At 46.2% G+C, this 17,825-nt stretch overlaps 1 protein-coding gene across 1 annotated transcript in view; it reads right to left on the bottom strand.

Moving 5' to 3' along the window:
* LOC124795574 overlaps positions 1–17,825 on the bottom strand; it is a 261,713-nt gene that overhangs the window by 146,411 nt on the left and 97,477 nt on the right. Inside the window, exons 3-4 of the mRNA XM_047259646.1 lie at positions 14,322–14,584; positions 7,841–8,063 (exon numbers count right to left, since the gene is read on the bottom strand). Coding sequence (XP_047115602.1) covers positions 7,841–8,063; positions 14,322–14,584 — 486 coding nt within the window. The remainder of the gene's footprint in view (positions 1–7,840; positions 8,064–14,321; positions 14,585–17,825) is intronic.

Consider the following 17,825-nt stretch of genomic DNA (forward strand, 5'->3'; position numbering starts at 1 on the left):
ATATCTCACGAAATAAGCATCAAACGAAAAAACTACAAAGAATGAAACTCGTCTAGCTTGAAGGGGGAAACCAGATGGCGCTATGGTTGGCCCGCTAGATGGCGCTGCCATAGGTCAAACGGTTATCAACTGCGTTTTTTAAATAAGAACCCCCATTTTTTATTACATATTCGTGTAGTACGTAAAGAAATATGAATGTTTTAGTTGGACCACTTTTTTTGCTTTGTGATAGATGGCATTGTAATAGTCACAAACATATGGCTCACAATTTTAGACGAACAGTTGGTAACAGGTAGGTTTTCAAATCAAAATACAGAACGTAGGTACGTTTGAACATTTTATTTCGGTTGTTCCAATGTGATACATGTACCTTTGTGAACGTATCACTTCTGAGAAAGCATGCTGTTAAAGCATGAACTATGGCAGCGTCATCTAGCGGGCCGACCAAGCGCCATCTGGTTTCCCCCTTCAAGCTAGACGAGTTACGTTCTTTGTAGTTTTTTCGTTTGATGCTTATTTCGTGAGATATTTGGACCGGTCACGATCAATGGACCACCCTGTATATCTGAAGACCTTTTTAGAAACCAAGCGTGACTCGGAAGAATGGAAGTCTAAACACTCCGCGGAAGAAAGGTGTATTTACTTTCTTAAGAAAACCGCAAATCGTCAATGCAAAAGCCAACTGCTGAAATTATGCGAGATTGTTTTCTATTCCCGCGAACAACGTCACTGTGGAAAGAGTATTTCCGCTAACGTCTGCTCATTGGACTGATGAAGGAAATCGACTACTGCCAGAGGCTGTGGAATCAATCATACAGTATCAGTTTAATTACAAGTTGACTTGCATGGAGTTTTATAAATACGCAAATGAGAAAAATATTTATTGAAAAAGATGAAATCTTCCGAAAAAATATGGTGCACCAACTACTTCTGCCGCAAAAAGTTCCATGTAATTGTGTTCCAAATAAAAAGTAAATACATAAATTTTTTACTTCATTTCTACATCGCCATCTGGGAGTATCCCGACGAGGTCCCAGCTAGGTATGGCAACCTTACGTGCAAGGTACATAAAAACATCGGAAGTAGGACAGACTCTACTCTCTGTAGAAGTTATTAATGAGTTTGGTGTTGGTTACTAAACACACGAGTTTTATTCATATATTATACAGGATTTATTTTCCAACTGTTTTGATTTTGCCAAATTCTCGGTCTGAGTTGACCGGGGTTCGGAAGTGTTCGGTATTTTAGCATATTTTCGATATTTCAGCGCTTTATTCGATGATTGGTGCCGAAGTACGAGTAGTTCCGTATTTTTAGGATTCTATTCATCACTAAGTTTTTTACTGATTTGCAAAATCACGTCAATAATTGAGGCCGATATGGTAAAAGCACACTCGCGCATTCGTTCTATATTGAAGTTTGCAACAAGCAACGATCTTTACCAAAAACTTACAGGAAACTAAATTTTGTTGAAAATTGTATACGTCAATAACAACTATAATGTGTAATGCTAGTGTTTCACCGCGCCGACCATCAGACCTGAGGTCAGGAAATCCTTCCGCCAGACAATGTTCGGTAATTCTGTCAATTTCATCTGACAACCCTACAAGTGACTCGTTACAAAGTATTTTGTCCGCTTTGTTAGCCCAGTCACTTTTGCGACTGTATTACATTCAGAATAATTGCATACCAGTGCAAATGTGTGCAACAGGGAATGTTTACTATGTCTGTAAATGAAACGTTTCCATTGATGCAAGGGATTCAGTCTTTACAACACAGTTAACCTACTGGCTTGAACGCGTTTACTGTGGAACTGTGTGATATGAGCAGCAACAAAATAATAAAGGCTACAAAACAAAAGTTAATGCAAAAGCCTTGCTACTATACATTACAGGACATACAATACAGGACTGATCGTCTACGGAAGTTTTTCGGAAATGTGAAGGCGATGATCACGAGAAACAGTACATTGTTCCACGCACGACATACTATCTTACACGCTCAATAACCCCGGACGAACTCTATATATTGTAAATAAAGGCTGCATCGTGTAGATACAGCTAACACAGCTGTGAACAAAACTGAAGACTGGTCAGAGCCACACAGTGGCTAAGAAACAGGAGGGTACTTAACTCTTTACTTCCTTCTCACTCTGTCTACAGTGTGTCTTTGTTCCATCTACCAGTACGTACCGATGATACATTACTTAACTTTCTAAGAGGTATTACTTTTTTTCACAAGTAAATTTGTAAAGGCTTCTCAACTCAGTGGTTCATGGTGTGGGTTCCTGTAGTCATGTCCTAGTTCATGAACCACGGGCAACGTATGAGTGGCCAAGTAAGTGGTCCCGACAGTCGGGATACCAGTTACTTTGGAATAAGGCTGGGCATCTCGGACATATTCTGAGTCGTGGTCACCTTTGTGCTCATACGGCAAAGACTACCAAATCCACCGGTTAGTCCTTCAGCCGTTAGGGGTAAAACCCAATGGGACTCGGGGCAAGTAAGGCTAGCAACCTGCTTCCCTGGTACTTTAAATATGATGCTGGCAACAATCAGAGCAAAATGCCTCGGACCTTTGGAGGTGACGGAGTCCCACCTCTAACTGACAAACCAGGGACTCCTAAGATACGACTTGGCAAACAAATGGTAATGAGATGGGGAGCTATTAATATCAATGGGGGCTACTCTTGGAAGAAGGTAGAGCTGGCAGAGGCTGCAAGTAAGATGGGGCTGGACGTTTTAGCTGTTAGTGACATTCGGGTAAGGGGTGAGAAAGAAGAAGAAGTCGGAGAATACAAGGTCTACTTGTCAGGAGTCAAAGCAGGAATAGCACAATGGGGTGTAGGGCTTTACATCAGGAAAGAAATGGAACCCAGCGTAGTTGCAATAAGGTATGTAAACGAATGACTGATGTGGATAGATTTGACAGTGTCTAGCAAGAAAATTAGGATTGTGTCAGTATATTCGCATTGTGAAGGGACTGATCAAGATAAGATGGATAGTTTTAATGAGGCACTCAGTGATGTAGTTGTTAGAGTAAAGGACAAGGACAGTGTTCTGCTCATGGGTGATTTTAACGCCAGGATTGGAAATCGAAGAGAAGGGTATGAAAAGGTTATGGGTAAATTTGGAGAGGATATGGAGGCCAACAGGAACGGGCAGAAACTCTTGGATTTCTGTGCCAGTATGGGCTTAGTAATCACAAACTCCTTTTTTAAACATAAGAACATTCACCGGTATACTTGGGAAAGCAGGGGAACCAGATCTGTCATTGACTATATAATAACAGATCAGGAATTCAGGAAGGCTGTGAGGGACACACGTGTATTCAGGGGATTCTTTGATGACACGGATCATTATTTAATCTGCAGTGAAATTGGGATTGCAAGGCCGAAAGTGCAGGAGGTCAGGTCCATATGTAGGAGGATAAGAGTGGAGAAACTTCAGGATAAAGAAATCAGGCACAAGTACATAACAGCGGTCTCAGAAAGGTACCAGTTAGTTGAATGTAGTCAATTACAGTCATTGGAAAAGGAATGGACAAGGTACAGGGACACAGTACTAGAAGTGGCTAAAGAATGTCTTGGAACAGTAGTGTGTAAAAGTAGGAGGAAGCAAACAGCTTGGTGGAATGACACAGTCAAGGCAGCCTGTAAAAGGAAAAAGAAGGCGTATAAAAAATGGCTACATACTAGAACTCAGGTAGACAGAGAAAGTTATGTTGAAGAAAGAAACAAAGCCAAACAGATAATTGCAGCATCCAAGAAGAAATCTTGGGGAGACTTTGGAAACAGGTTGGAGACATTGGGTCAAGCTGCTGGAAAACCATTCTGGAGTGTAATCAGCAGTCTTCGAAAGGGAGGTAAGAAGGAAATGACAAGTATTTTGGACAGGTCAGGAAAACTGCTGGTGAATCCTGTGGATGCCTTGGGCAGATGGAGGGAATATTTTGAAGAGTTGCTCAATGTAGGTGAAAATACGATCAGCAATGTTTCAGATTTCGAGGTAGAATGGGATAGGAATGATGATGGAAATAGGATCACATTTGAGGAAGTGGAGAAAATGGTCAATAGATTGCAGTGCAATAAAGCAGCTGGGGTGGATGAAATTAAGTCGGAACTCATCAAGTACAGTGGAATGTCAGGTCTTAAATGAATACACAGGATAATTGAAATGGCCTGGGAGTCGGGACAGGTTCCATCAGACTGGACAAAAGCAGTAATCACACCAATCTTTAAACATGGAAACAGAAAAGATTGTAACAACTACAGAGGTATCTCTTTAATCAGCGTTGTGGGTAAAATCTTCTCAGGTATTGTTGAAAGGAAAGTGCGAGTATTAGTTGAGGAGCAATTGGATGAAAATCAGTGTGGGTTTAGGCCTCTTAGAAGTTGTCAGGACCAGATCTTTAGCTTACGACAAATAATGGAGAAGTGTTATGAGTGGAACAGGGAATTGTATCTATGCTTTATAGATCTAGAAAAGGCATATGACCGGGTTCCTAGGAGGAAGTTATTGTCTGTTCTACGAGATTATGGAATAGGAGGCAAACTTTTGCAAGCAATTTAAGGTCTTTACATGGATAGTCAGGCAGCAGTTAGAGTTGACGGTAAACTGAGTTCATGGTTCACAGTAGTTTCAGGGGTAAGACAAGGCTGCAACCTGTCTCCACTATTGTTCATATTATTTATGGATCATATGTTGAAAACAATAGACTGGCTGGGTGAGATTAAGATATGTGAACACAAAATAAGCAGTCTTGCATATGCGGATGACTTAGTTGTGATGGCAGATTCGATTGAAAGTTTGCAGAGTAATATTTCAGAGCTAGATCAGAAATGTAAGGACTATGGTATGAAGATTAGCATTTCCAAAACGAAAGTAATGTCAGTGGGAAAGAAATATAAACGGATTGAGTGCCAAATAGGAGGAACAAAGTTAGAACAGGTGGACGGTTTCAAGTACTTAGGATGCATATTCTCACAGGATGGCAACATAGTGAAAGAACTGGAAGCGAGGTGTAGCAAGGCTAATGCAGTGAGCGCTCAGCTACGATCTACTCTCTTCTGCAAGAAGGAAGTCAGTACCAAGACTAAGTTATCTGTGCACCGTTCAATCTTTCGACCAACTTTGTTGTATGGGAGCGAAAGCTGGGTGGATTCAGGTTACCTTATCAATAAGGTTGAGGTTACGGATATGAAAGTAGCTAGGATGATTGCAGGTACTAGTAGGTGGGAACAATGGCAGGAGGGTGTCCACAATGAGGAAATCAAAGAAAAACTGGGAATGAACTCTATAGATGTAGCAGTCAGGGCGAACAGGCTTAGATGGTGGGGTCATGTTACACGCATGGGAGAAGCAAGGTTACCCAAGAGACTCATGGGTTCAGCAGTAGAGGGTAAAAGGAGTCGGGGCAGACCAAGGAGAAGGTACCTGGATTCGGTTAAGAATGATTTTGAAGTAATAGGTTTAACATCAGAAGAGGCACCAATGTTAGCACTGAATAGGGGATCATGGAGGAATTTTATAAGGGGGGCTATGCTCCAGACTGAACGCTGAAAGGCATAATCAGTCTTAAATGATGATGATGATGATGATGATTCTCAACTCAAGGACACTATTATAATATTACGTTGCCTTAGGCAGATGTATGCCTAACAGCTTTAAGTAATTTTGAGGGTTCCTTATCTTAATCTGTAAAAACGGAAGCCTTATAGGGGCGCTTTGTTCTCCGTTTGTCTGTCAACCTTTTTTTATCAGGAACCGGTAGTTCAAGTTCAAGTCACATATTAAGGTCTATGATCCTCTGGCACTGTAAAAATTTTAAGATTTTAAGTCAATTCAGTCAAAAGATACTGACATCTATTTCACAGATTTTGATACTCGAAAACTCACTCATCAAAATCTATAGGGTACTTTTCGTTGATCTAGAATCATGAAATTTGGCAAGAACCAAGGTTTCGCAGTACAAGTGAAGGAAAAAAAACGAAAATTGTTAATTTGTAATTATATCACACGAAAAACTATTTCTTTTGCCACTCGTTACCTGACTTCGAACTTGAAATTAAAACAATCAGTAGTTCTGCATTCAGACCGACTGTGTCATACGTCATACATCAGGGAAGGAACGACTTCATTAGTCGCATTACGCGTTTAGGAATTTATGTATCATCAGATACCCAGGGACGATTACTGCACGCAGATGTGGGGTTTTAGGTTGTATGTGAAATAAACGTTGCCAGACTATTCTGTATGTTTGTTTCTCATACAACTTGAAACGCTTTATCTGCGTGCAGTAATCACCCCTGTGTATCTGATAACGCATAAATTCCAAAACTCGTTACATGAACAGTACAGTCATTTCTGGCCTGATGTTTGACTTTTAACACCGCGACGCGGTCAGAATGAATGGAGAAATACTTTTAACTGTGAGAATGGTCACCTGCGTCCTGCATGACTGGATATCATATTTATATCGTTGAAATACACTGAAGCGCCAAAGAAACTGGTATAGGCGTCCGTACTCAGATACAGAGATACGTAAACAGGCAGAATACGGCGCAGCGGTCGGCAGGCACGTGTCTGGCGCAGTTGTTGGATCGCTTATTGCTGTTACGGTGGCAGATTATCAGGTTTTAAGTTGAGTTTGAACGTGGTGTTATTTATTAGTCGGCACACGAGCGGTTGGAGACAGCATGGGAGGTAGCGATGAAGTGGGGATTTTCCCGTACGACCTTTTCACGAATGTACCGTGAATATCAGGAATCCGGTAAAACATCAAATCTCCGGCATCACTCCTGCTGGAAAAAAGATCCTGCAAGAACGGCACCAACGATGACAAGAGAATCGTTCAACGTGACAGAAGTGCAACCCGTCCGCAAATTGCTGCAGATTTCAATGCTGGGCCACCAACAAGTGTAGGCGTGGGAACCATTCGACGTAACATCATCGATATGGGCTTTCAAAGCCGAAGGCCCACTCGTGTATCCTTGATGACTGCAAAACACAAAGCTTTACTCCTCGCCTGGGCCCGTCAACACTGACAATGGACTGTTGGTGGCTGGGAACATGTTGCCTGGTTGGACGAGTCTCGTTTCAAATTGTATCGAGCGGTTGGACGTGTACGGGTATGGAGACAACCTCATGAATCCTTTCAGCCTGCATGTCAGCAGGGGACTGTTCAAGCTGATAGAGGCTCTGTAATGGTGTGGGGTGTTTTCAGTTGGAGTGATATGGGACCCCTGATACGTCTAGATACGACTCTTGACAGGTGGCACGTACGTAAGCATCCTGTCTGATCACCTGCGTTCATTCATGTACATTGTGTATTCCAGCGGAGTTTGGCAGTTCTAGCAGGACAATGCGACACCCCACACGCCCAGAATTGTTACAGAGTTGCCCCAGGAACACTCCTATGAGTTTAAAATACTTCGCTGGCCACCAAACTACCCAGATATGAACATTATTCAGCATATCTGGGTTGCCTTCGAATGTGCTGTTGAAAAGAGACACCCACCCCCTTTTACTCTTACGGGTTTATGGAGAGCCCCGCAGGATTCATGGCGTCAGTTCCCTTCAGCACTACTCCAGACATTGGTCGAGTCCATGCCATGTCGTGTTGCGGCATTTTTGCGAGCTGGGGGGGGGGGGGGGTTGTCCTAACGATATTGGGCAGGTGTAACAGTTTCTTTGGCTCTTCAGTGTATTTCCTAGCGTCCTCGTTAGATCTTCGTGTCGATCAGAGACCACAATGTGTGCTCCTAAAAAAAGGCCACAACGTTGCCGGTATGGAAAGACCCACACGGCTCTGACCTGGTACCTGCCAGTAAGTCGCTCACCTTCGAGGCGCAGCTTGCAGCGTGTGACTGCGTGGCCCACGCGGTTGGTGGCGGCGCACTTGAATTCGCCCTCGTCACTGAAGGCCGCCTGGAAGATGACCAGCGAGCTCTGCTCCGCCTCCGTCACCACCTTCATGCGCCGGCTGCTGAAGATCTCGAAGCCGTCCTTGAACCACGAGATGGTCGGCGCCGGCGTGCCGCGGAACTGTACCACGAACTCCACCTGCCAACAGGGACGCCGCACCAGCTGCCTGAACCTGCGATGCAACTGAAGCGTCTTGCCTAGGTCACCAACCTATGGCAGCGTTAACTGATTCCGCACACAGAAAGCTGGCAGTATATTTGTACATCTCAGTGGCGCTAGGTAATCAATACAGTCACTACCCTTATGCGCTTTAGTTTGCTACGTCATTCCTTCAGTGCTATAGCGCCTTGATTAAGACACTGGACTGGCGTACAAGAAGAGGCACGTTCAAATACTTGTCCGGAAAATCTATTTTAGATAATTCGTGGTTTTCCTAAATCACCTCAGGCGAACACTAGGATACGCGCTACTACCTTCCTCATTCTTGCCAAATATTTGTTGCAACTAAATTTATAATGACGTCACTGTGACGTTGAGCTATAAACTCCCTTCGTTCTTCCTCCAGCAATGCGCTTTATTTTGCTAAGTGAGTCCCTCAGTGCTATAGCTCTGCGATGAAAAACATTGGAGTGGCATACGGGAGGAGGCACGTTCGAATACCTCTCTGACAAATCTGTTTTAAATAATTCGCGGTTTCCCCGAATCATCTCAAGCGAACACTACGATGCACGCTACTAGCTTCCTCATTCTTGCCAAATATGAGTTGTAGCTAATGACGTCAATGTGACATTCGGCTTAAACTCCCTTTCTTCTTCCTCTAACAAGCTCACTTCTTTTTTGACGTCAAAACGTCTATTCACTCGTCAGTCGAACTTTGCTTGTATGCCAAAATACTGTCAGATTTGAATCGTTAACAACTACGAGACTAACAATGCGTCAACAATGGTTGCAGCCACAACGGATAGATCATGGATGTACATGTTTGTCGTACATTATTTGTTTTGCCTGTGACATCTGCGTACCGCTGCAGACGCATGCGAATTAACTTCGTGTGAAGTCATAAAATGGTGCAGCCTGGAAACGCGTTTAGCTAGGACACTGATTCGGGTGCCATTGTGAAGAGCTTGCGTTGCACTGCTAGAGCCAAAAGTGAGACGATATTAGCCAGAATGCAAGTGAAAATCGGTACTAAATTAAAAATTACAAAATAATGAAACATATCGTCTCAAATGACTCGTAAACATGCTCGAAAAGATAGAAAGCGTAAGCCAGAGGAAAGAGAAATCCAGAAAGCCTGAAAAGTCCAGTGCCGAGCGAGGGCGAGAGAGGAAACGAATAAACGGCGCAAAGCGATGACGTAGCTGGCTGGCCATGGGGCATACAGTGGCCAGTTACGTTCCAAACTTTTGCTTTATCTGTACAGTAACTACTAGACTACTCCGTGTAACCATTGTATGAAACAGACTGATGTTTAAATTTTATGGTAATGTACGCTTATTACGCTTTCACGGAAACAACAGGTGCGCACTCGAACTGTGCACATAAATTTTTTTTTACTCTCTTCAATTACAGTCGCTACACTGTCCACAAGCTGCAACAGAAATGGCACAGTTACTTGCAGTTTCGTTGTAAACCACACTGTGAGCCCGATTGGAAGCCAAATTTAGAGGTTGGCCTTTCGAGAACAATGCTCTGATACGTTCATCGGTGGACGTATGGGGCAAAAAGAATGTCCTGCATTGGCGAGAACGAGGATTGTATATTGGGTTGCTCCATTGTGCCATCAAGACCTGTGTGGCAACAAGTACTGAGCGCCCGTCGCAGAAAGGGCAGCACTAGGCAAAGAGAGTCAAACGTGGCTGGTTCAGCACACGACGATGTCAGTGTATGATGTTACATACTCTCGAGAGAGTGCGTTCTCTGAAATTCACTAACACTGGCCAGTGGCTGATGAGAATGGAACTCATACAGCGACTATGTCTGCCTTCTTGTGTTCACTGCTTCGTGCCGGAGATCCTCGACTTGCAGTCCTACAGTGCAACGGTGCGGCCGGATGCGGGAGCTGCTGGGAGTTTCAACTACATCAGCACCCGTACTCCGGTCGTAGCGGCCAAGTGGTCAAAAAAGACCCACCTTAAGCAATTAGGTGGTGGGTCGTAAAATCAGGGCGGCAAGTGAAAAAAAAGTCCTACAGGCCTTCCAGACACCACTAGGCGTGGCACTTTTGGCAGTTCTTCCTGTGTTCTCTGCTGCTTCGTCCATCTGAATCTTTCAGTTGTAACCCACTGTATGAACCGTCTGAACTAACGTCAACAGATCCTTTCGCCGTTCTGGTTTTCGGGTTGTATCCAGTGTGTAGCTCAGTAACTGTTTTCATAACGAAGTTTATTTATAAAGGCATTGAGAATTGCAAACTGTCATGATTGCCGCGAAACTAACCAGGAACCTCAGTGACATTATTCATAAACATTGGCTCTTTTTTACCAGTAGACCACGAAAATGACCTGTTTCTGCTATTGTGACATTAGCTTTGCTGCAGTGACATGAGAAGACTAGCAAAGCTGCAGGTCAAGTCAGGTCAAAAAAATTATAATGAGTACCAGGGGAGAGATACTTTGAAGGACGACGGTACTGCAAACATAATAAAATCGCTCGACACAGATTCGAACACAGTCAGTATTTTCGCCCGGGACTGAAACGGAAGACTATGATGAGACAAACACAACTAAGGAAGACAGTGACATCAGCAGGGGACGTAGTTTTACGGATACAGTCAGCGAAGCGTCGAGAGCAGGATGTACTGTGCGTCTGATTTTTGTTCTTGCCCTAAATCGTCGTAACTGGCGTCTGCTTCACATCTCCTGTGCAGCAAGCTACGTAAATTTAAGTATTAACTGTGTTTTTCTTATTTGTCACTTCTTTTTCCGTGTGTTTTTGCTTTTAGGAAGCTTTAATTTTCGAGTACTAGTAATAGCGTTCCATAGATTTCGTGTTTGTTTCGAATACAATCCAGAGACAGTTAGCGTTATTTTCATTCTTTCCAACAAGATGTGTCTCGTAACCACACTTTAGTCAGATATCAGCCGCCTTTAGTGAATTAGCAGTCTAGTTAAAAGTTGATTAACTCTCTACAGTAAATTGTTGATTTCTTAGGATGGATAGGATGTGTGACTGCTGTGTACGGACGCAAGAGGAGCTGGCCACTGTTCCCGAACAGCTGAACGTGCTGATGGCCGCGGTCAGCCGTCTTCAGGCTGCTGCCTCGGAGTGTAGCGGCAGTGGGGAGTCTGGTGCGTCGCATAGTACACCCCAGGTGTTACATGCTTCACCCACTGTCCCTGCTGTCGAGACATCTTCGCGGGTACCGGGCGCGGTTGGGCCACCCTCTCCCCAAGGGGCGTGGCGGGTTCAGCGGCGTTCGCGTCGCACGAGGCGGAGGGTCAATGTGGAGGCTGGCCGTGTGGCATCGCCCGCTCTGCCTGTGAGTGGACATGTGGCTGCTCCTTCAGCAAGGTCCGAGCAGGCACACGGGGGGAGGGGTTTATTAGTTATTGGGAGCTCCAATGTTAGACGGGTGATGGAGCCCTTAGGGAAATATCGGTAAGGTCAGGGAAGAAGGCCAGTGTTCACTCTGTTTGCTTGCCAGGGGGTCTCATCCGAGATGTGGAGGAGGCCCTGCTGGCGGCGATAGAGAGCACTGGGTGCACCCGACTGCAAATTGTTATGACTCCTGCCGTCTGGGTTCAGAGGTCACCCTTAGTTCATACAGGCGGTTGGTGGAGTTGGTGAAGGGGTGGGAGCTGAGCTAACTATTTGTAGTATCGTTCTCAGAACCGATAGCGGTCCTCTGGTTTGGAGACGAGTGGAAGGCTTAAACCAGAGGCTCAGCAGGGATCCCACTAATCGAGTGGCGAAGAAAACTGCTTCGCTTCTGAATGATTCTTCCTTCCCACCAGAAGTTGCTTGGAGATTGAAACTAAGTGGTGCGGTGCCTCCCAGATTTTATGGACTACCAAAGGTCCATAAGAAAGATGTCCCTCTCCGTCCCATAGTGAGTAACATAGGCTCTCCGACCTATGACGTTCCTAAACACCTGGCATCGTTGTTGATGCCTCTTGTGTGAAAATGTGCTCACCACATAAGAAACTCTGCTGATTTCATTACTAAACTGAAATCATTGAAAATGAACCCTTCTGATATATTAGTTAGTTTCGACGTGGTGTCTTTATTCACAAAGGCTCCCCTTCCAGAATCTAACTTATTGAAAGAAGGTTTGACAAAGAGATTTCAGCTTTATTCAAACATGTTCTGACCTCTACATACTTCTTATTTAACAACGAATATTTGAACAGACGGACGGAGTCGCCATGCGTAGTCCCTTATCCCCTCTGGTGGCCAATTTATTTATGGAAGACTTCGAGGAGAAAGCGCTTGAATCTGCTGACTTGAAACTCACGGTATTCTGAAGCTATGTTGGTGATACCTTTGTAGTTTGGCTGGGATATATACATAGTCACACACTGTGCGAAAAAGTGTGTGACTATGTATATATCCCAGTATGTACTACAAAATTAAAGATGTGTATTGTGTATACCAACTGCACAACAGAAGCAGACATCATACAATGTTAAACTGCAAACAGCTAAAAAACATTATGTAAATCACTAAAAAGCACCTGAAAATGAGCCTCCAGGGCTCGAAATACACTCCTGGAAATTGAAATAAGAACACCGTGAATTTATTGTCCCAGGAAGGGGAAACTTTATTGACACATTCCTGGGGTCAGATACATCACATGATCACACTGACAGAACCACAGGCACATAGACACAGGCAACAGAGCATGCACAATGTCGGCACTAGTACAGTGTATATCCACCTTTCGCAGCAATGCAGGCTGCTATTCTCCCATGGAGACGATCGTAGAGATGCTGGATGTAGTCCTGTGGAACGGCTTGCCATGCCATTTCCACCTGGCGCTTCAGTTGGACCAGCGTTCGTGCTGGACGTGCAGACCGCGTGAGACGACGCTTCATCCAGTCCCAAACATGCTCAATGGGGGACAGATCCGGAGATCTTGCTGGCCAGGGTAGTTGACTTACACCTTCTAGAGCACGTTGGGTGGCACGGGATACATGCGGACGTGCATTGTCCTGTTGGAACAGCAAGTTCCCTTGCCGGTCTAGGAATGGTAGAACGATGGGTTCGATGACGGTTTGGATGTACCGTGCACTATTCAATGTCCCCTCGACGATCACCAGTGGTGTACGGCCAGTATAGGAGATCGCTCCCCACACCATGATGCCGGGTGTTGGCCCTGTGTGCCTCGGTCGTATGCAGTCCTGATAGTGGCGCTCACCTGCACGGCGCCAAACACGCATACAACCATCATTGGCACCAAGGCAGAAGCGACTCTCATCGCTGAAGACGACACGTCTCCATTCGTCCCTCCATTCACGCCTGTCGCGACACCACTGGAGGCGGGCTGCACGATGTTGGGGCGTGAGCGGAAGACGGCCTAACGGTGTGCGGGACCGTAGCCCAGCTTCATGGAGACGGTTGGGAATGGTCCTCGCCGATACCCCAGGAGCAACAGTGTCCCTAATTTGCTGGGAAGTGGTAGTGCGGTCCCTTACGGCACTGCGTAGGATCCTACGGTCTTGGCGTGCATCCGTGCGTCGCTGCGGTCCTGTCCCAGGTCGACGGGCACGTGCACCTTCCGCTGACCACTGGCGACAACATCGATGTACTGTGGAGACCTCACGCCCCACGTGTTGAGCAATTCGGCGGTATGTCCACCCGGCCTCCCGCATGCCCACTATACGCCCTCGCTCAAAGTCCGTCAACTGCACATACGGTTCACGTCCACGCTGTCGCGGCATGCTACCAGTGTTAAAGACTGCGATGGAGCTCCGTATGCCACGGCAAACTGGCTGACACTGACGGCGGCGGTGCACAAATGCTGCGCAGCTAGCGCCATTCGACGGCCAACACCGCGGTTCCTGGTGTGTCCGCTGTGCCGTGCGTGTGATCATTGCTTGTACAGCCCCCTCGCAGTGTCCGGAGCAAGTATGGTGGGTCTGACACACCGGTGTCAATGTGTTCTTTTTTCCATTTCCAGGAGTGTACATAGTGCAGTAAATAAACGCAACTTGTGACTGAAGGCGGGTTGTTCTTCATTTTACTAAAGTAAAACAGTCGCGGACGAAACACTGAAAAACAATGGATAAAATTAAATTTAATTTTTATCTGTCATTACTTTTATGTTGTAGTTTCATGTACTGGCACGTTCCATGACCTTGGAGATTTGCTCCTGAATTTGGACCTACAGGATTTGACATGTAAATAAATAAATAAAAAAGAGGGATGCAGGCGTGGTATGACGCGGCGACCGACCTTGTCGTTCTCGAGGGCGACGGCGTCGCGCAGCTCGGCGGTGAAGAGCGGCGGCTGCGCCTGAGGCCGGTCCAGCGTCACGGTGAGCGGCTCTGACAGCTCCCCGGGTTCTGAGCGGCCGGCTGCGCTCTCGGCGCTGACGCGGAACTGGTAGCGCCAGCCGGGCTCCAGGCCCGACAGCGCCGCTTCGGGCCGCAGCGTGGGCGCAGGCGTCGAGCGCACCCAGTGCGGCGTGCCCGCGCGCCGGTGCTCCACCAGGTAGCCTGCCGCACAGGGGCTGCGTACGTCTCACAGCAGTCTCGTAAACAACAACACACAGGCCGACAACACAGCGGGCAGTACAATGGTGTCCCTGTCACTGCCGTCGTGCGAATCATTAGCGGTCTGGCTTCTCTACATCTACACTTAGCAAAGTGACTTACAGTATTTGGGAGAGGGCATTTTTGGTACCACTGTCATTATACGAGGGTCGTAACTTAAATAGTGGCAACTATTTATTCACAACCGATACAAAAGAGTTACATGTTTGCACCTGTTACTGTCCATCAAAGTAGTCACCAGCGTTGTGTAGAACCCACTGCCAGCGATGTGGATGGCTTAGTATACTGTTAGCAGAGTCTGTTCTGCTAATGGTCCGAATGGAGTGATCTACTGCCTGTCGACTCTGTGGAACAGTTATGAAGTGAATGCCACAAAGTGGATCCTTCATCTTCGGAATCTAATCAAAGTCACCAGGACTTAAGTCGGGGGAGTATGGTGGATGGACAGTACTTCCCAGTCCCATCGACTCAACAGAGCAGCCACAGCTTGCGCTGTATGCATCTGCACATTGTCATGCAAAATGATGGGTGGGTTGCGCAGAGAACGTCGCCGCTTCTTTCGCAAAGCTGGTCGCAGATGATGCTCCAATAACGAAGAGTAATACAGTAGCTTCCTGGCAGATTAAAACTGTGTGCCGGACCAAGACTCGAACTCGGGACCTTTGCCTTTCGCGGGCAAGTGCTCTATCGACTGAGCTACCCAAGCACGACTCATGCCCCATCCTCACAGCTGTAATTCCGCCAGTACCTCGTCTCCTACCTTCCAAACTTCAAAGAAGCTCTCCTGCCCGCGAAAGGCAAAGGTCCCGAGTTCGAGTCTCTGTCCGGCATACAGTTTTAATCTGCCAGGAAGTATCATATCAGCGCACACTCCGCTGTAGCGTGAAAATTTCATTCTAGAAACATACCCCAGCCTGTGGCTAAGCCATGTCTCCGCAATATCCTTTCTTCCAGGAGTGCTAGTTCTGCTAGGTTCGCAGGAGAGCTTCTGTGAAGTTTGGAAGGTAGGAGACGAGGTATTGGCGGAATTAAAGCTGTGAGGACGGGGCGTGAGTCGTTGATGGGTAGCTCAGTCGGTAGAGCACTTGCCCGCGAAAGGCAAAGGTCCCGAGTTCGAGTCTCGGTCCGGCACACAGTTTTAATCTGCCAGGAAGTTTCATATCAGCGCACACTCCGCTGTAGAGTGAAAATTTCATTCTAGTAATACAGTACTTCGACGGTCTGCCGTGGAGGAACGTAATACGTTGGGAAAACACCATCACAGTCGTATACGAGAATCACCATAACTTTCAGCATACTGGGGCTCTGACGCACTGTCGACTTTCGCGGCGACTCATAATGACGCCATTCGTTGGATTGGCGTTTCAGTTTTGGCTCGTACAATGTGGCCCATGTGTTCCTGTTTCGAAAACATAGTGACACCGTTACATTAGACCGCTCGCTCGCAAGTGACTATGTTTCCCTCGATTGTGCGGACACTGGTGACATGGGACGGGCGAGTCCATTTGCTCCGAGGTCAGGTAGGTATGTCAATAACGTGTGCTATCAGCGACAATAACAGATTGCATTGCGTAGTGTCTCCACAGCAGTGTTGCCACTATTTAAGTTCCAACCTACGTAATTACAATGTGCGACGTTACTAAGATAAGTAGTAACACACAAATTATCTATGAAAACCGTACACACAATGGTGTCCAAAATTAAAGCAACAAACGGAAAATTTGCAGGGTTGCGTTTCATTTGACACATACAATATAAACAGGTGATAGTAAGTTCGCAGCTCGTGGTCTTGTGGTAGCGTTCTCGCTTCTGGCGCATGGGGCCCCGGGTTCGATTCCCGGCGGGGACAGGGACTTTCTCTGCCTCGTGATAACTGGGTGTTGTGTGTTCTTCATCATCATTTCATCATCACTGACGCGCAAAGTCGCTGAAGTGGCGTCAACTAAAAAGAACTTGCAATCCGGCGGCCGAACTTCCCCGCATGCGGCCTCCTGGCCAACAATGCCATACGCTCATCATCGTCACCTTCAGATGATAGTAAAGTAGAAACAATGCGAAGAATATAGAACGTAATCAGCTGCAACATACAAAACAGTAGACAAAAAAGTTCTTCGTTTTTTCTAACTTAACAGATTTGCACACACATTCTGACATCTGTTCCCTTATGGGGTGTGACCACATCTGGCACCAGTACAGGTCTGACAGCGATGGGACATGCTATGAAAGATGTCATCAATCTCATGTTGAGGCAGTAACGCCCATTCTTCCTGCAGAACTGCTCGGGAGTCTTGGAGAGTGCTCGTTGAATGGAACCCGTTTGCCTAGAGCATCCCAGACATGATCTATGGGATTCAAATCGGGAGAGCGAGTAGACCACGCCATGCGTGCAATATCTTCTGTTTCCAAAAAAACATCGCCCATCCGTGCTCTATGAGATCCAGGATTGTCGTCCATCAGTACAAAGTCTGGGCCCACAGGACCTCGCAACAACGGCGCATGAGATCCCAAGATCTCCTCACGGCACCTGACAGCAGTTTAAGTCACGAAGAGGGGTTGACTGGTCAACATAATCCCGGCCCACACAACTGGGGATCCTCATCAATATTGGTCTCCTTCCAAAAAGTTTGGGTCATGAAACTGTATTCCACATGCCATCCAGATGCGAGTCCGTCGAGAATCACTCTCCAGAACAAATCGGGAATCATCTGTGAAAAGAGCATTTGCCCACTGTTTGACGGTCTGGGTAGCATGTTGACGGTTCCACCCTTGACGTTCCCTTCTTTGAAGACACACCGTAGGTAAACAGACAGCAGGGCTCCAACAATAAAGGCCACTCTGCTGCAGCCTTTTTCCACTGCTTTCCTCGATATCAGATGCCAGTTGCACTGCAATGCTCTACTCTTTCTGATGTCACACATTGTAGGCCCTGTCCTTGTCTCTGGAAGACAGTTTCTCTCTCTAAACTGTGGCCTCATTCGAGAAACAACAGCACGATTCACATTAAGTACATATGATTATATTGTGAATTAGATACAGGACGGGGAAATAGCAGTTCGTTGTTTTAATTTTGGACACCAGTGTAGTTATGCTGGTTTGACAGTTAACATGCCACACAGCAACCGGAGTTTAATCATCCATATTTCTAAACGGATAACCCACTTCATGCAGCACAGTCTCAGTTGCA

This window comes from Schistocerca piceifrons, chromosome 4, assembly GCF_021461385.2.
Source record: "Schistocerca piceifrons isolate TAMUIC-IGC-003096 chromosome 4, iqSchPice1.1, whole genome shotgun sequence".
Lineage (NCBI taxonomy): Eukaryota > Metazoa > Arthropoda > Insecta > Orthoptera > Acrididae > Schistocerca > Schistocerca piceifrons.